This window comes from Convolutriloba macropyga, chromosome 5, assembly GCF_964194025.1.
Source record: "Convolutriloba macropyga chromosome 5, txConMacr16.3, whole genome shotgun sequence".
Classification (NCBI taxonomy): domain Eukaryota; kingdom Metazoa; phylum Xenacoelomorpha; order Acoela; family Convolutidae; genus Convolutriloba; species Convolutriloba macropyga.
In genome coordinates, this window is record NC_134472.1 from 1,375,503 (window position 1) to 1,390,036 (window position 14,534).

The 14,534-nt window shown below is 33.6% G+C and overlaps 1 protein-coding gene across 1 annotated transcript; it reads right to left on the reverse strand.

The window, feature by feature from the left end:
- Positions 1 to 6,872: 6,872 nt before the first annotated feature.
- Positions 6,873 to 12,522, reverse strand: LOC142339028 (uncharacterized). Its single transcript, XM_075388651.1, has 2 exons — positions 12,499 to 12,522; positions 6,873 to 8,210 (listed from the first exon to the last, which is right to left on the reverse strand). The coding sequence occupies exon 2, from the start codon at positions 7,993 to 7,995 to the stop codon at positions 6,982 to 6,984; it is 1,014 nt and encodes a 337-aa protein (XP_075244766.1). The 5' UTR covers positions 7,996 to 8,210; positions 12,499 to 12,522; the 3' UTR covers positions 6,873 to 6,981.
- Positions 12,523 to 14,534: the final 2,012 nt, after the last annotated feature.

Sequence of the window (14,534 nt, forward strand, 5' to 3'; positions counted from 1 at the left end):
ATCCTTGTGTAAAATGCAGCTTATCCTTTTTTACACTGTAAAAGACACACTATAACGATATTATAACTCAAAGTATATATATATATATATATATATATATATATATATATATATATATATATTCGCAAGTTCAGATGTGTCTCTGATCATAATGCTGCTTTTGTGTTGCCTCTTGGCAGAGCCAACATCTTGCAGTAAAGAATTACAAAAAAATCGAAAGAAATAAAGCGCGCTCGAAATCTCTGATCAGACTAATGTGCGCTTGAATCCGCCTCTGATCCGACCAACCCAGACAGAAATGACCTCTGATCATACTATTGTGCGCTCCCAGAACCTGTAATTTTGGTGTGGAAACACACCGTGTGCTTTGGACTTGGGTCTGATCAGAGGTCGCTTCTCTCTGGCACCTCAACCTGGGTAGGTTATTACTTGACTCATGGTTTGAATTCAATGAGAACTCCTTGCGTTTACCGAGAACAGAGTAGTGGTTCGAGATCAATAGCCAGAATTTCGAAGCAACTTCTGCAGAGTCACGCAACCCTGCTCAAAACTTACACGTTTTCAAAAGACGAAGGTCAATGAAGGTTAAATTCTGACTCCGTATATTGGAACTTCGTATATTTACAATTTGATTTCTGGTCATGAGGACGTGCACATGAGTGTTTTAAAATTCAGTTTTTGTTGACGACGTACAGAAGCCTTCCTAAGAACAACTCTATGAATTAGCCAAACCACCCCATAAGAAACTATTGTGTTATAATTTAATGATGGCTGAGAATGAATGCCTCTCATGACAAAAACTATGCATGCTTATTATGTGCAAAGTTACTAAGTTACTAAGTTCGATGATTCTCGAACAGGTGTACAGATCGAGACGTTGGTTAAGAATCAGACCCATCCAGGCAAAAACCAGCTTGTACGGAACCAAACTTGGCCTCTAGACTAACTAGTATTAGGTCTTTTATATATTTGATTTGTATACATATGTTGGATTTAGACGAGGTACCATAAAACATGGCTATTGAAAAGTTTTTGTCTCACTTATAATCACACTTTTGCAAGGAATCACCTCAGCTAACCGTTTAATTGTGACACATTATTGTGCACTATGTTACTTTAGTAATTTTCTAAGTGCTATTTATGCTTATGATAGCAAACTCAAAGGCCAACTCAACCATTGCCAACAAACCAAAGGCCTTAATTCAAGGTCAAACGGTCAGTTCTTGAACTTTTCTGACTACCGTAAAGCTTCTTTAATGATCTTGTCCTTTTTTTGAGTTGCTCCAACATATGGGTCCTCAATTGAAGTTGATGACAGTTCATAGTCTCGTTGGAAAAAACTATTCATGCTTTTTTTGTTCCGACCCCTCTTGAGGGGGGGGGGAGGAACTATATACTCAAATGGTTTTTTTTGTTCAGTCAATTTTGGCCGATCGATATAATCATCGTAGAGAGTTGAGACTGGTATCATTAGAAAGCTTGTCCAGCGTAGAATATGGAATTAAAAAGATTTTTTTTATTTTCGTTTTTGACACGGAGATATCGAGGTTTAAACTTTCGAGAAAATAGAGTGAATTCCGTTGATTTCATTCACCTTTTTTCGGAATTTTTGACTAAAATTTTGCCTATTTTGATAAAATTAAAAAAAAAATTTAAAAAATGTTGTTGATTTTACGTTTAAAGACAAAATATATTGTCGGCTATTTTCATTGATTTTTTTGTCACAAATTCAGGCTAAATATTTCAAAAAAATTCAGACTTTTTCATCAAAAACAGCACGAAATAAGTTTCTTTAGTCCACTCTGATTAAGTTTGCAGGAAGTACACACCCAAACAACATTAACACAATCTTTGTCGACTGAAAAGGGGCTACTTCCACTTCAACTTCCGTTGAGAGTGCTCTGTAAATAAAACTTTGCAGTTTTTTGCTAACTTTATTCGTTGATTATCAAAAACGCAGCATTTATTTTTGATTATTTAGCTAACAAAATATCTTTATCAATGACATTCCAAAAAATAAATATTCCTAATGGACAATCAAAATTAGCAGGAGTAGTTCTGTACCCATCTTGGACCGTTACAATCCAAAAAAATTCGGATTGTCCTTAGTCGGTTTTTTATTTAAAAAATTCGATCTTTTTTAAATTAATTAAATAACAGAACATTTCAAATCAAAACTCACTAGTGATAGGTCCTATTGGCTTCCTAATTTACTCAAAATTAATTTATCTATTTGATTGCTCGAAAGCTTATTGTCGTTCTGACTTTTAAAATACTTCATTTTAAAATAAAAAATGGCTTATTGAAATTTGCCTCCATTTTTCTCTTAATTTGGTCAACTTGTAGGCTAGTGTCAGCAATCAAAGAGTGCTCCTTCTTTCTTCAAAATTCAAAAATAGTCTTTATTGCGGTTTTAAGCCATAAGTTATGGTGTTCTGGCTTTGATACTACTAGATTTCACATTTTTTAAAAAAATTTTTAGGTATTTGCCCATTTTTCATGTTTTCTAGTTTTGTCAATTTATCACGTTATTGTCATTTCATATATCACATTTTTTCCGCTCAAAATAGCGCACAATTGATAATATTTAAATCCTTAAAGATATAGATTGTGATTCTTTACCGCTTCGACAGTACTTTCTCGAAGAATTTAATTGAATTTTTTAATTTTGTCTTTAACTGTCGCTTTTACTTTGTCTTTTTAGTCGTATTTATTTTCCTGGACAATGAACCAGTTTGATTGGCTTTTGCTGGAAGAGTAAATGAGCCGATGTTCGTTTGTTAGAAGATAGATAATGGCTTTCATGATTTTGAAAACAATGAAAAAAAAAAACATTTCAATTTCGCAATTTTGTTCCTTTTATTGTCTGTTAGTTACCTGGTCTCGTTAATTAAAGGTTAAAGATGGCATTATTTTTGTTAAGGGAAGGTGTCAAAAGGGATTGGTGTCACAAAATCTATTGTTTTTAAAGATTTCGTTATGACCTTACTGGCTTCGACGCCGGTTTTTCACAAAAAAAAAGTAAAATAATTTTTGATTTTTGTCATATTTGACGATCTTTTTGTAGATGTAAGACTTGTTCTGGCTAATTGCAGGCCTCAAGGACTTCCTTTGGAAGAATAAACGAACCTTTTCAATTTTTCATTTTGTAATTAATGGCTTTCATATCTTTGGAAATAATTTTTTTCGATAAAACAATCTTTACATAATCTTGCTTTTTTCTTTTTGGTCTAATTGCTACCTAGTTTCATTAAAGAGAGGTCATATAATAATTTTCAGAGGAAAATGTCACAAGGGACTGGTGTCACAAAATCTATTATTTTTGAAGAATTCGTTATGAACTTACTGGCTTCCACACGGGTTTTTCACAAAAAAAAATGAATTTTTGATTTTTTGTCGTATTTGACGTTCTTTTTGTAGTTGTAAGACATATTCCGGATAATTGCAGGTCTCAAGGGCTTCTTTTGGAAGAAGGGACGAACCTATTTAAATTTATCATTTTGTAATTAATGGCTTTTATGTCTTTAGAAATAAATTTTTTTCGAAAAAAAAACAAGTATTAATTAGTTTTGCATTTTTTTTTCTTTTTTGTCTAATTGTTGCTTATTTTCATTAATGAGCGGCCACATAACACATTATTGCTGTTCGAACATATTTTGTGGGCTAAAGTATGGCTTTACGGCTTCCAAAGCATTTTCTGGCAAGTTTTAATTGATTTTTTAGTTTGTTGTCTATTCGATGTTCTTTTTGTAACTGCATAAAAAATTGAATACCAACAGCTGTTAATTCTTTTCTATAGATGCTTTGGTAATTGTAAACCTATGGGATATTTTAGTTGATTCCTAATGGTTTTCATTAATTTGAAATTAATTGTTTTTTTAGAAAAAAATCAGCGAATTTTCTAACCTTAAAGTTTCTGTTCCTTTTTGTCTAATTGTTACCAAGCTTTATTATGAACTGGTGAATAACCATTTGTTTCTGGTGAAATACATTTTTTTTTTGTTTGTTTTCATTTTTTCTGACGCTATTTTGAATTTGTTATTAAGTTTTGTGTTTTAAAACGGACATAAATTTTTTGATGTAATTAATGTTTGTTGTTGTTGTTTGATTTTGCCGTTCGTCTTTGCTCGCTTTCCTAATATCGGCATATCTCATCAATCTAATGCATCAATTTTTAATCCACTGAGTTATTTGCTTTGGAGGCTATCTTCTCGTTCATACATCAGTTTTTTTGTGAAAAATACTTGAATTTTTTGTGTTTTTCCATCTGTTCCTCATTTGGTAGAAAATTTTGCCAAAATTGTGGATGAGCGGGGTCGGAACCTTATGTGCGATCGCACATTACCGATCCGCCTTGTCAATTATACATTGTTAATGTCAACTTAAAGAACACAAATTGTAGTTTTCTGACAACAACTAGCTAATGGTTATTAAGCGATGAAAGTCAAAAACTTTAAAATTCTTACTCGCTTTTTAAACTTTCATATACTTTCTCTCTGTTTGTCTCCTTGGGATTAGATTTCTGGTCGCTTATATTAAACAAAAATTCCTTTATTTAATTTTGTTACTAAAGTTTTTTTTGTCGTTTTCGTGATTGTTGACATCGATGAGACAGAAATTTGATTTTTTAATTTTCAGCTGAGTTTTCAAAAAAGAAGTTTTGAAGACACCTAGAAACACTAGAGAACTGTCGAATTTTTCAATTTGCTTGCGTTTTTCTCATATTAGTTAACTGCTTTTGAGTTCGACATTGGTGCGCAAAACATGACAACACAGCTTTTTCTTTTTTTTTTTCAAATATACATCTATGGGTTCAATTTGTTCAAAAAGCACACAATTGCACAAAAATTGTGCTGGCTAGTGCGTAACAAATGATGTTCCCAACTTGATAGAAGAAGGACTTACGAAGTTTCCAAAAAGTGGTTACACAATTGACTTGAAAATGATAAAGTTTTTATGATCATTTATATTTTTGTTTTTTCTTCCGTAAATGAAATTCAAATGAGTTTGAAACGCTTATAATACCTTGCCAAATGGTTTAGAATACCTTACCAAATGGTTTGGAAAGAATTGTGATAGCTTGAAAGAAACTTCCAAAGCAATCTTTCCAGTTCAACACTTAGGTTACGCTAAGAACTCCTTCATCTATTTTTGCTGATTTTGGTTACAAATTTTAAAGCTACAAAGACATTTTTCCACTAAAACTGTTGACAAAAATTTAAAAACTATAATTGTAAAATACATCTAGAGAAAGCAATCAATTTTGTTGATGAGAACCGTCAAGAAAGCTACACAAGTGTCCAAACTATCTTTTTAACTGAAATCTGTCTAATCATTTCCAAGCCTAACAACGTAGAAGAAAGATGTCAAATTAAATAGAAATCATATAAAATTGGGACTTTTTAAAGAAAAAAGTTCCATTATTCGAACATCGAGGGAGATATCTATTATATTGCTGTAAGTTGCAAACAATCATATCACATGTTTTCCTTCTTCACCAAAAAATTCATCACTTTCTAAATTTAACATGCAAATATAAGTATAGAGGCAAACGCAAAAATATTCTGTACATTTAGGGGAAATGGTATGCTATGAGACCCACAAATGTTGGTTTTCAATATACAAACGAATGTATTCCAGTCCTTACCAGCGTCTACTGGTACCGAAAAAAGTACCTACAAAGAAAGTTGCTGGCGTTTTCTGTCGCTGTCTTTCGTTCAATGCAGAAGCGCCTAAAGTTTGTGAAAATTCCATAAAAGAAATTAAAACTTAAAAAGCAGCTACGTTCGGCTGTAAGGGCATTTCATAAAATTTTAATCCATTTGCCGCTCATTTTTACGATTTAAGGTTTTAATATAACTAAAAGGAGGGATTATTCAACAACTAATCTTCCGCTCAGTTCTTTGCGGAGCTCGCGTGCGTCAAACATATTTTGCAGTCGAAGGCAATGATCACTTTTAAACTTCCAGTTTAAAAGTGAAAATCAGTGAATGGAAATTCCATTTAGAGCACCGCTTATTCGTCCGCGAAATTTATAAGTATGTTTCGCACGCATAACGTATTAACCTAGGAAAAGTGAAATCTGATAATAAAAACGAGTAAATTTACTCACAAAACTGGTACTAGTAGACATGGTCGTGTGTGGTTGAATAAGTTCTCTCCAGTGGATCATGAAAAAGTCTTACGAATTTGTGAACTACGCTTGAGATTATTCGTATGTATTTATCGGTTCACTTTTTCAGTTTTTTAGTTTTTTCGGTGTACTTCATTCATGCAATTAAAATTAAGCAGATTTCACATACTACTCGAGTACTTTTCACTTACGGTTTCACGCTGTTTCACGCTGTTCATGCTGAAAATAAAGCTCACAAGGATCACTATTAACAGATGTATAAATATAGGCTGTGACCTTTACTTATATCAGACTGCAATTATTGACAACATGTTTTGCCTTCAAAATATTTTTAAATTGTCTTCATTTGTTTGAATAAAATTTCAGCACTCGTGCATTTTTCCTGGCAACCTACAGATTTCGCATTTTTATCTTGGCTTACTTTGCTGTCAATTTTTCAACAAAAATAAGAAAGTAACAAGTCATATCAACTGCTGATAGGGTATTGCCTGACACCATAGATTGCTATCTACAAATTGTACGCAGACTATATCGGACAAAAAATGAAGAAAAGACTGTCGCAAATTAACCTTGTTTTGATTTTTAAATTTCAGCAAATCTGGTTGATTTCCAAAAAAAAACTTTAGCTCAAAAAAATGAAGAGTAACCAGACAATCATCGTAACAAACTATTCATCACCAAATCCCCCGCCAGCGCTCAGTTAACACAATTGACAGGACAATGAAAAATATTTCTTTTGCATAAAAAATTAGATTTAACAATTACATTGATTAATTTTTGTTAAATAACTCGACTTTCTTTTCATAAAAATATCAATAATGTAAACTGTCCACAAAAGGCAATCAAATTTAATATTCCTGAAACCAGTCTGTGTAGTTGATCAAAATAAAGCCAAATATAGCTCCAAAAATGTCCCCAATTTGGGCAAAAATTGTTCCCCATTTAACAGCATAGCCCATTTTCAATCGCCCGAGTCCAGAACAGCACTTGCATGCCAGAAAGTATCCAGTGGCACCTTCAAATGACCACAGGAATATAACCATGACTTGACCGAAAACTGAATCCACAAAAGGCGGTTCGGGGCTCAGTGAGGCAATAAAAATGAGCATTATACATAACACGTAATGAACCATTAACAGAATTACGTAATATATAAGTTTGTTAAATGCGATTGTGTAATGAGCAATAATAGTTGCAGTTACGTAAGTGACACTGGTAAAGGCCACCGAAAGGTTAAAGCATTGCTGGCTATAAGGTATAGTTGAAAAGGAGAAAAAGGATGGCATGAACGCAAACAAACACGCCGCTATCAAAAACCAGAATGCAATCAACACACAAGCATGTTCGTTAGTACTTTCAATATCTTCGAACCAAAATGACAAGGTGACTAATTTGCGAAAATCAAATGAGGAATAGTCATTCTTAGGTTTTTCCTTGAAAAGTGCGTCCTGTTCATCTTTGTAAGACGATTTTTCTTCCCGCATTTTTTCCATCTCCTTTTCTTCCTCTTCCATTTTTGAAAGGTTTTTACCCTTTTCAGGGTTCAAATAAACGACAAACAACAAAGCAAAGCAACATAAAACATACAGTGCTGTGAATATGGCGATGGCAACAGTTGGGCTGAACAGAAAATCACTTTGAAGATAAAATTTGTCGTTTTGTTTCATTTCATGAGACGACCAAATGCTAAATCCCTGGATCGAAGTGTCATTGTCGTCTCGCAGTCGTTCAAAATTGACATTGGAACCCTGTATAAATGTCAAAGTTGTCAACGTGAGTCTGCCGACCGAATCCGCTAACAGAGCCGTCGTTAGGTATGCAGGCGAGAACATTTTCTCAGCTAGAGTGTAAAATAGCGTCATTTTGATCGAGTCCAACCCAAAAAGAACAAATGTGGTAGATAGGAAGCCCAAACTGAGCCCTTTAGGGAAGGCTTTTGAGGGTTCTAATTTGACGTCCCAAAGAAAGTTAAGGAAGACGCTAAGTATGAGTCCGATGACGTAAACAATAATTGTAGCGTTTACTAATCCGGCTCTGAGGACTATGGGTAGAAATAGGAGGCAGGCTGTGGAGACTCCTGTCAATCAGCCATTTATTCATTCACTAAATTTTAGCTAGCAAAAATTAATAATTGCACTCTGATCTGAATTATGGACCCAAAAAAGGTGTAAGTTAGGTTTTTTTTTGGGGGGGGGGGTCGGTCGCATTAAGGACTGAAACATAGTCGAGTGCACTTGTTGTCCAAATGACGGTTCTTGGATTATATGAACACTAATGATTCGTCAAATCATCTCCTGCGTAGATTGGGAAATGCTATCTTTCCATGTGTGGAGCAATATTACATACCCCAGTCGAGACCAGATGGTTATCTTGCAAGATTCTGCCAGAATCTTGCGAAAACTGCCTATCTTGCAAGATCTGGCAGAAAAATGGTTATCTTGCAAGACCTGGCAGAAAAATGGTTATCTTGCAAGATCTGCCAGAAAAATGGTTATCTTGCAAGATTCTGGCAAGTTCGTTCCGGTCGAGCTGTACTCTTATTGGCTCTCATTCATGCAACACATTTCATTTTGACCAAAAATTTACTTAAGAGTCAGTTGCGTGTTTATTAAGAAAAATAATAAATTTGAATAGATTTTAAATCTGGAAATATGAACTATCCGAAGAAAATAAATAAAAATCTGCTTTTGAGAACTGTTAACACAAAATAAATTACTATTGAAAACTATTTTCCTTCAACTTAATCAAGATTTACAAAACTACACGTCTAGATTATCTTTTCTGATGAAAAAATTATGTGCTTTTTTTCATTGCATCTTAAACAGCTTCCTTTCATTTAATTCAGCTCCTTACGCTTAAGTTCAATTACCAACGCCCAAAAATGTGATTATTCACGGCTTGCCATTTTTTTGAGCATCGAAAGACTTTAGAAGAGCTTTCGTGCGTATCTCTTGCTGTCAGAATAACTCGAATTTATCAATTCATCTCAAAGGATCTTGTGCAAAAAAGTGGATATATTAGAGTATTCTGACAGAGAAATGATTATCTTGTAAGATTCTGACAGAAAAATCGCTATTTTGCAAGATTCTGGCAGAAAAATGGTTATCTTGCAAGATTCTGACAGAAAAACCGCTATTTTGCAAGATTCTGGCAGAATGAATGGTTATCTTGTAAGATTCTGGCAGAAATCTTGCAAGCTAATGCATAATCTTGCAAGATTCTGGCAGAATCTGCCAGAATATTGCAAGATAACCATTCGAAATCGACTGGGGTATACTTCCACAATGATCGTTTTAGCATTACGAGATTGAAATTCCATCAAAAAGAAAATTCTCAAAAAGGAAACTCCAAAAATCAGCAGCAGTGTCTGAAAAATCTGCGGACGGTAGTTCTAAGAAGTAAGTCAAAAAATGCCTACAATGAAAAGTTGCATCAACGGCAAGACAAAACTTGCGAGCGAATCGTACGAAGATCACTTATTTGCTAAAAGCAATTTGAAAAAACTTGATTTTGGCAAGAATTTGTTGATGTCTGATTCATATCTTCAGTCCAAAGTCGGAATTGCGTTTTTTTAAACATAAAAAAATGACCTTTTTTATAATAGGATATCAATTGCATCCATTCACATTAACTAAAAAGAGATAAGCGTAGAAAAAAATCACCTGATTTTTTCAACTTTATGCCGACTTAAGGAAATTGGTTATATATTGTCTAAATTACTCAAGCAGTTTCGAGGAACAGGAGATTTGACGTTGAAGTACACAAAATCATGTCACCTCAGTTTATTTCCTTAAATCATTTTTCATTTTTGACAAGCATAATATCTTTAACCACTTTCATTTAAACTGAGCCAGTTTGTAATTTGATTGATAAATTCTTGAGTCAAATGAAGTAAACGCAAAACTTCACGAGCAAATCTGCCTGATTTATGTACCTATTGTTTGCTTTTTATGTTAAGACATTGAAAACAAAAGAACATTGTGAAAAATAGGTACTTTAGCAGAGTCGAAAATTGGAAAGATTTGGACAAACCGGGTTTGCAAAAGTGTCCAGAAATTGTCCAAAGGATTGAGATACAAGCTTGGCATTCTAATTTCCGCTCGCTATGAAGTACTTTCTTGCTCAATTTAGGTATCTTTTTCCTGCACCTCAATTCCGCGCGCACTGAATTTATCTAATTTTTGCACTAAATGTATCTTTATTCCGCAGTTAATGTCTCTACAATCCGAAATTGTACCTAATTTAAGACTCGCTTTTCAGTATAAAAATGTTAAAAAGTTCTATCAATTGATGACACTTCAGTTCATAATACGATCAGCAGTTTCTGGGAGGTGATTAAAAACGGTTTAAAGCTTAATAAAAAATCATAAAAGGATTAGACAAATTCACCAAAAGTTTGTTTTATTTGAACTGTTAGATGAACTTTTTGTTTGTAACAATTTCTTGACGCCATGTGTTGGTCCAAAATAACTACGACTCAAGAGAGAATTTTTTTAGTTGAAAACCTCAGAAATTTTTTCTCCTGCTAATATCATTTAATGAGTTGCTTCAAATTGAAGTGGGCAAACAACATTTTTTAATTGAGCTTTAAAAAATTTTGCGTTCGATAACACTAAGAAAACAAAATTTTGGTAAACAGTCTTATGTGAGGTAATTACTATTTATTCTTGTTTATTTCAACTAAGGAATGATTTGCAATGGGATTCAGCAAAAAAATTAAATGAGCGGACTCAGTGTCTTTCTTTCGTCAATTTAAAATTGTATAACGACACCTGTCTTGCGACAAGTGTCTGTTGACAAGTGTCTATTGTTTTTAACTGCAAATTTTCTCGATACATTCCTAGCGATTATCGACACGTTGAGACTCCTCTGAAAAACCTGAGGTACAAAAATTTACTACGGCTACGAAATTTTCCTACGGCGACGATATTTTGGAGAAGTTGGGAAGGAAATTTACCAAAAAACTCGATCAGCTGTCACATAAAAGGTGTCTATTGAGTTATTTACAGCAAATCCCTTCATTTAGCGATTATTGTCACGTTGAAGCGCTTTTGAATAACCTAACAATTGAATTTTACCACGGCTATGGGGCTGAAATTATTATTAAAGACAGCTTAGGGTAATAAACGAATTGCATATTTTTTCTCACGAAACTGAATAGCTTACTCATACTCATTCTACGTATACTCTTTATCTTTTAGTAAAGACAATAAATGTTTTGACATTTTGCCACAACGAACTCTCCCACAGTAGATACTTAAGTAAATTGTTACAGGATTTTTCAACCATCTACAATTTTGAAAATTTCTCAGTTCCGCAAAAACAGCTAAACCACTTTTGCCGAAAATTATACACCAAGATTGTCTCTTCCAGCGAATTTTACCTGGGCAAAATTTTGTGTTTTACCTCTGCGGCACATTGGTCAAAATTAGATTCAATTTTGAAGTATCAACTAATATCAAAATTTTGCAAGGAAAATGAACAAAGAAACTTGAAATGTTACGAAAATAAAGTTTTAACAAATGTTTCCGAGAAATTCAGAAATTTTTTCCATTTTTGGTGATGAAATTGGACGAATCTTTGAAGCGTTGATTGCAAAAAAAAACTTGGTCGCGGCTTGTATCTTGTGTTATCTTCACCTGTTGAGTTCTGCTTCCACTTAAAGAATGCAACTGTCCTTTTCATATCTTGCAGTTGAAGAAATGAAATGTATATGAGCACAACAGCTTTAAAAAGCTTTGATGTCACCCTTCTCATATTTCGGGATTTTCTCCCCAGAAAATTTTATCTGAATCAAGAAATAATTTGCTCAACTGAAGCACCGACTTGTGCAATAAAAATTTAGCGTTCCGTGTCCTGCAACAAAAATTTCATTCTTTAATTAAGTTTTAGTATGAAACATTCTGAACACTTAATTAATGTTTCAGCATTAAATCAAAACAAAACAACAGATGAGTGAACAATTTTGGTTCAGCACTTTTCAACATCTTTTCAATTGTTTCCTTGGACGTCTTCGATTATTGCTAGCACCTAGGTCGGGGTCTTTGTTTGACGTTACCCGAACCCGAGGACCTTAAACCATAGAATTTAAGAACTTTTGAGAATCCAAAAACCAAATTGTTAATGCTTTATGCTGTTGTTTACTTATAATGTAAATATTATTCAAAGTTGTTAACGAAAAAAGGGTTCAGATTGCCGCAAAAATTAGTTGCATTGTCTTTATCGAATTGACAAAAAATGTGGATAACTTAGCTAATTCTGAATACAATTTCAGTTAAGGTGTCAGGCAGCGAGTTTCAAATTGCAACCGAGACAGAGAACTTAAATTACATTTGATTGAATTTTGGATTGAATCTTTGTTAAACCTTGTCTGATTTTGAGGACCTGGACCTGGGAATCCCCAGCAAGACTTCAAAATAAGTGGATGAATGACTCCGAAAGATACCATCCTCGCATTAAGTTGATATATGACCCCAATTTCCATCTCTCTGGCAGAAAAGGAGTCAAATAGGGGTGTTCTAGAATCATAGCATCGCTCCACAGCCACATGGCCATTCCAGACACAGTAAGAAGGAAGAAATTGAGGGCCGCCTTCTTATTGCTGTCTTCACTCATAAATGTCATTTTCAGCTGATATGAAGAAGATCCTCAGATTTAGAGATTCCGACAATGAAATCTGGACAGTAAGAAAGATTAACAGGATTAACAGGCGAAGTTCAATTCCTGTGATAAAACATTCAAACTCGAAACAAAAAGAGGGTGAAAATCTAGACAATAACAGAATATGAAGAGAACAAACAAGAAGTGCAAATTAAGTTGAAAAGAGCAAAATTGTGAATTGATTGTGGTCTTCACGATAAACTGCACGTTTACCGTTTGAGTTTGCAAACTACGCAGAGTACGCTTATTCAAAAGTAAACAATTCAAACTTCATATTTGTGTAATAAATTATTAAGGTAATTCAAAGATATTCGTAAGATTTTAATCAGAAGATCAATTATATCTATAGAAAGAGGGACAATTTAACCAATCAAACCCAATTTAGTGTAAGATCATGTTTCTCTTGGCATTATATGCTCTTTTTTACACCACTCAAAAGTGAAATTGTGACTACAAATTTTTTTGGTCGATTAATTTGACCTCTCCAAAAATTACCATCCAAATTTTCACAAATTAAAGCAGATTAGACATGATATTATGCATCTTAATTGAAACCCTGTGACACTAGTATCAGTATTCCTCCCACGAGAGAAAACAGCGATTATCACCCCATTCACTAGAATTCTTACAAAAAAATTACGTACACGGTTTCAAACCTCTCATCTCCTGCATGCCAAAAATTTCTTACTCCACTCCGTCACTTAATTATTTGCTATTTCCTGTAAATTGAAATCAGAATAAATAAATTTATATAAACATATGCATTGAAATTTTGTAAGGTTCGCTGTTTTTAGCGCTGAACTATTTCCGATTTATCTCAAGGCAGTCACCAAAGAGCAAAATTGTGAATTGATTGTGGTCTTCTCGATAAACTGCACGTTTACCGTTTGAGTGTGCAAACTACGCTGAGTACGCTTATTCAAAAGTAAACAATTCAAACTTCAAATTTGTGTAATAAATTATTAAAGGAATTCAAAGATATCTTTTTTTGTACATCTTTTTTTGCAAATTTCTCTGCAGTGAAGATAGTTCGTTATTTTACCGATGAAGTTTTGTACGATTTGTGAATTTTAGTGACGCATTCTTTTTATTCACCAAATTCAACTATAAAAATTGAGATTATTAAATGTTTTCATGTCATTCACCTCAATTCTTACTTTTTAAAGGCAATTTTAAGCGTTTAAACCTCGACCCGGGAGCTTCAGTTAGCAATCGCAAAATTTAAGTACAAAAAACAAAAACAAATTCTGCTTCAAAACACCAAAAAAGTAAAGACTTTCAAATCTTCATGAAAAACAATTCAATTTCTCAAACAACTGGTAAGAGCTCAGTTTTAGACCAATCCTTTTTCACGGTTTCTTGCCGCGGAGTTTCACTAAAATCTCTGTAAAAAATTACGCAATACCGCGACCAATTTTGGATTCAAAATGCACTTCAAGCAGCAAATAAACAACACCGAGTTGTTTTCTAATTAATCAAAAAAAATTGAGGCAGACCCGATGTGGGCTCCTTTTACAGCCTTAAAGTATAAAGAGCTAGGGCTACTCATTTCTGCGCGCGAAGTAGACTTACCTATATCTCTATGACTAACTGACTCTGTAAAACACTGAGAGTAAACTGCTATTATTACGGTGGTTAAGAAGTATAGCACCGGAGTCAATGGTATACACATGGTGTATATAACTAAAAGACTGACTATATTTAGTTCAGTTCTCTCTATATAAAATAGAATAGTGTCTTC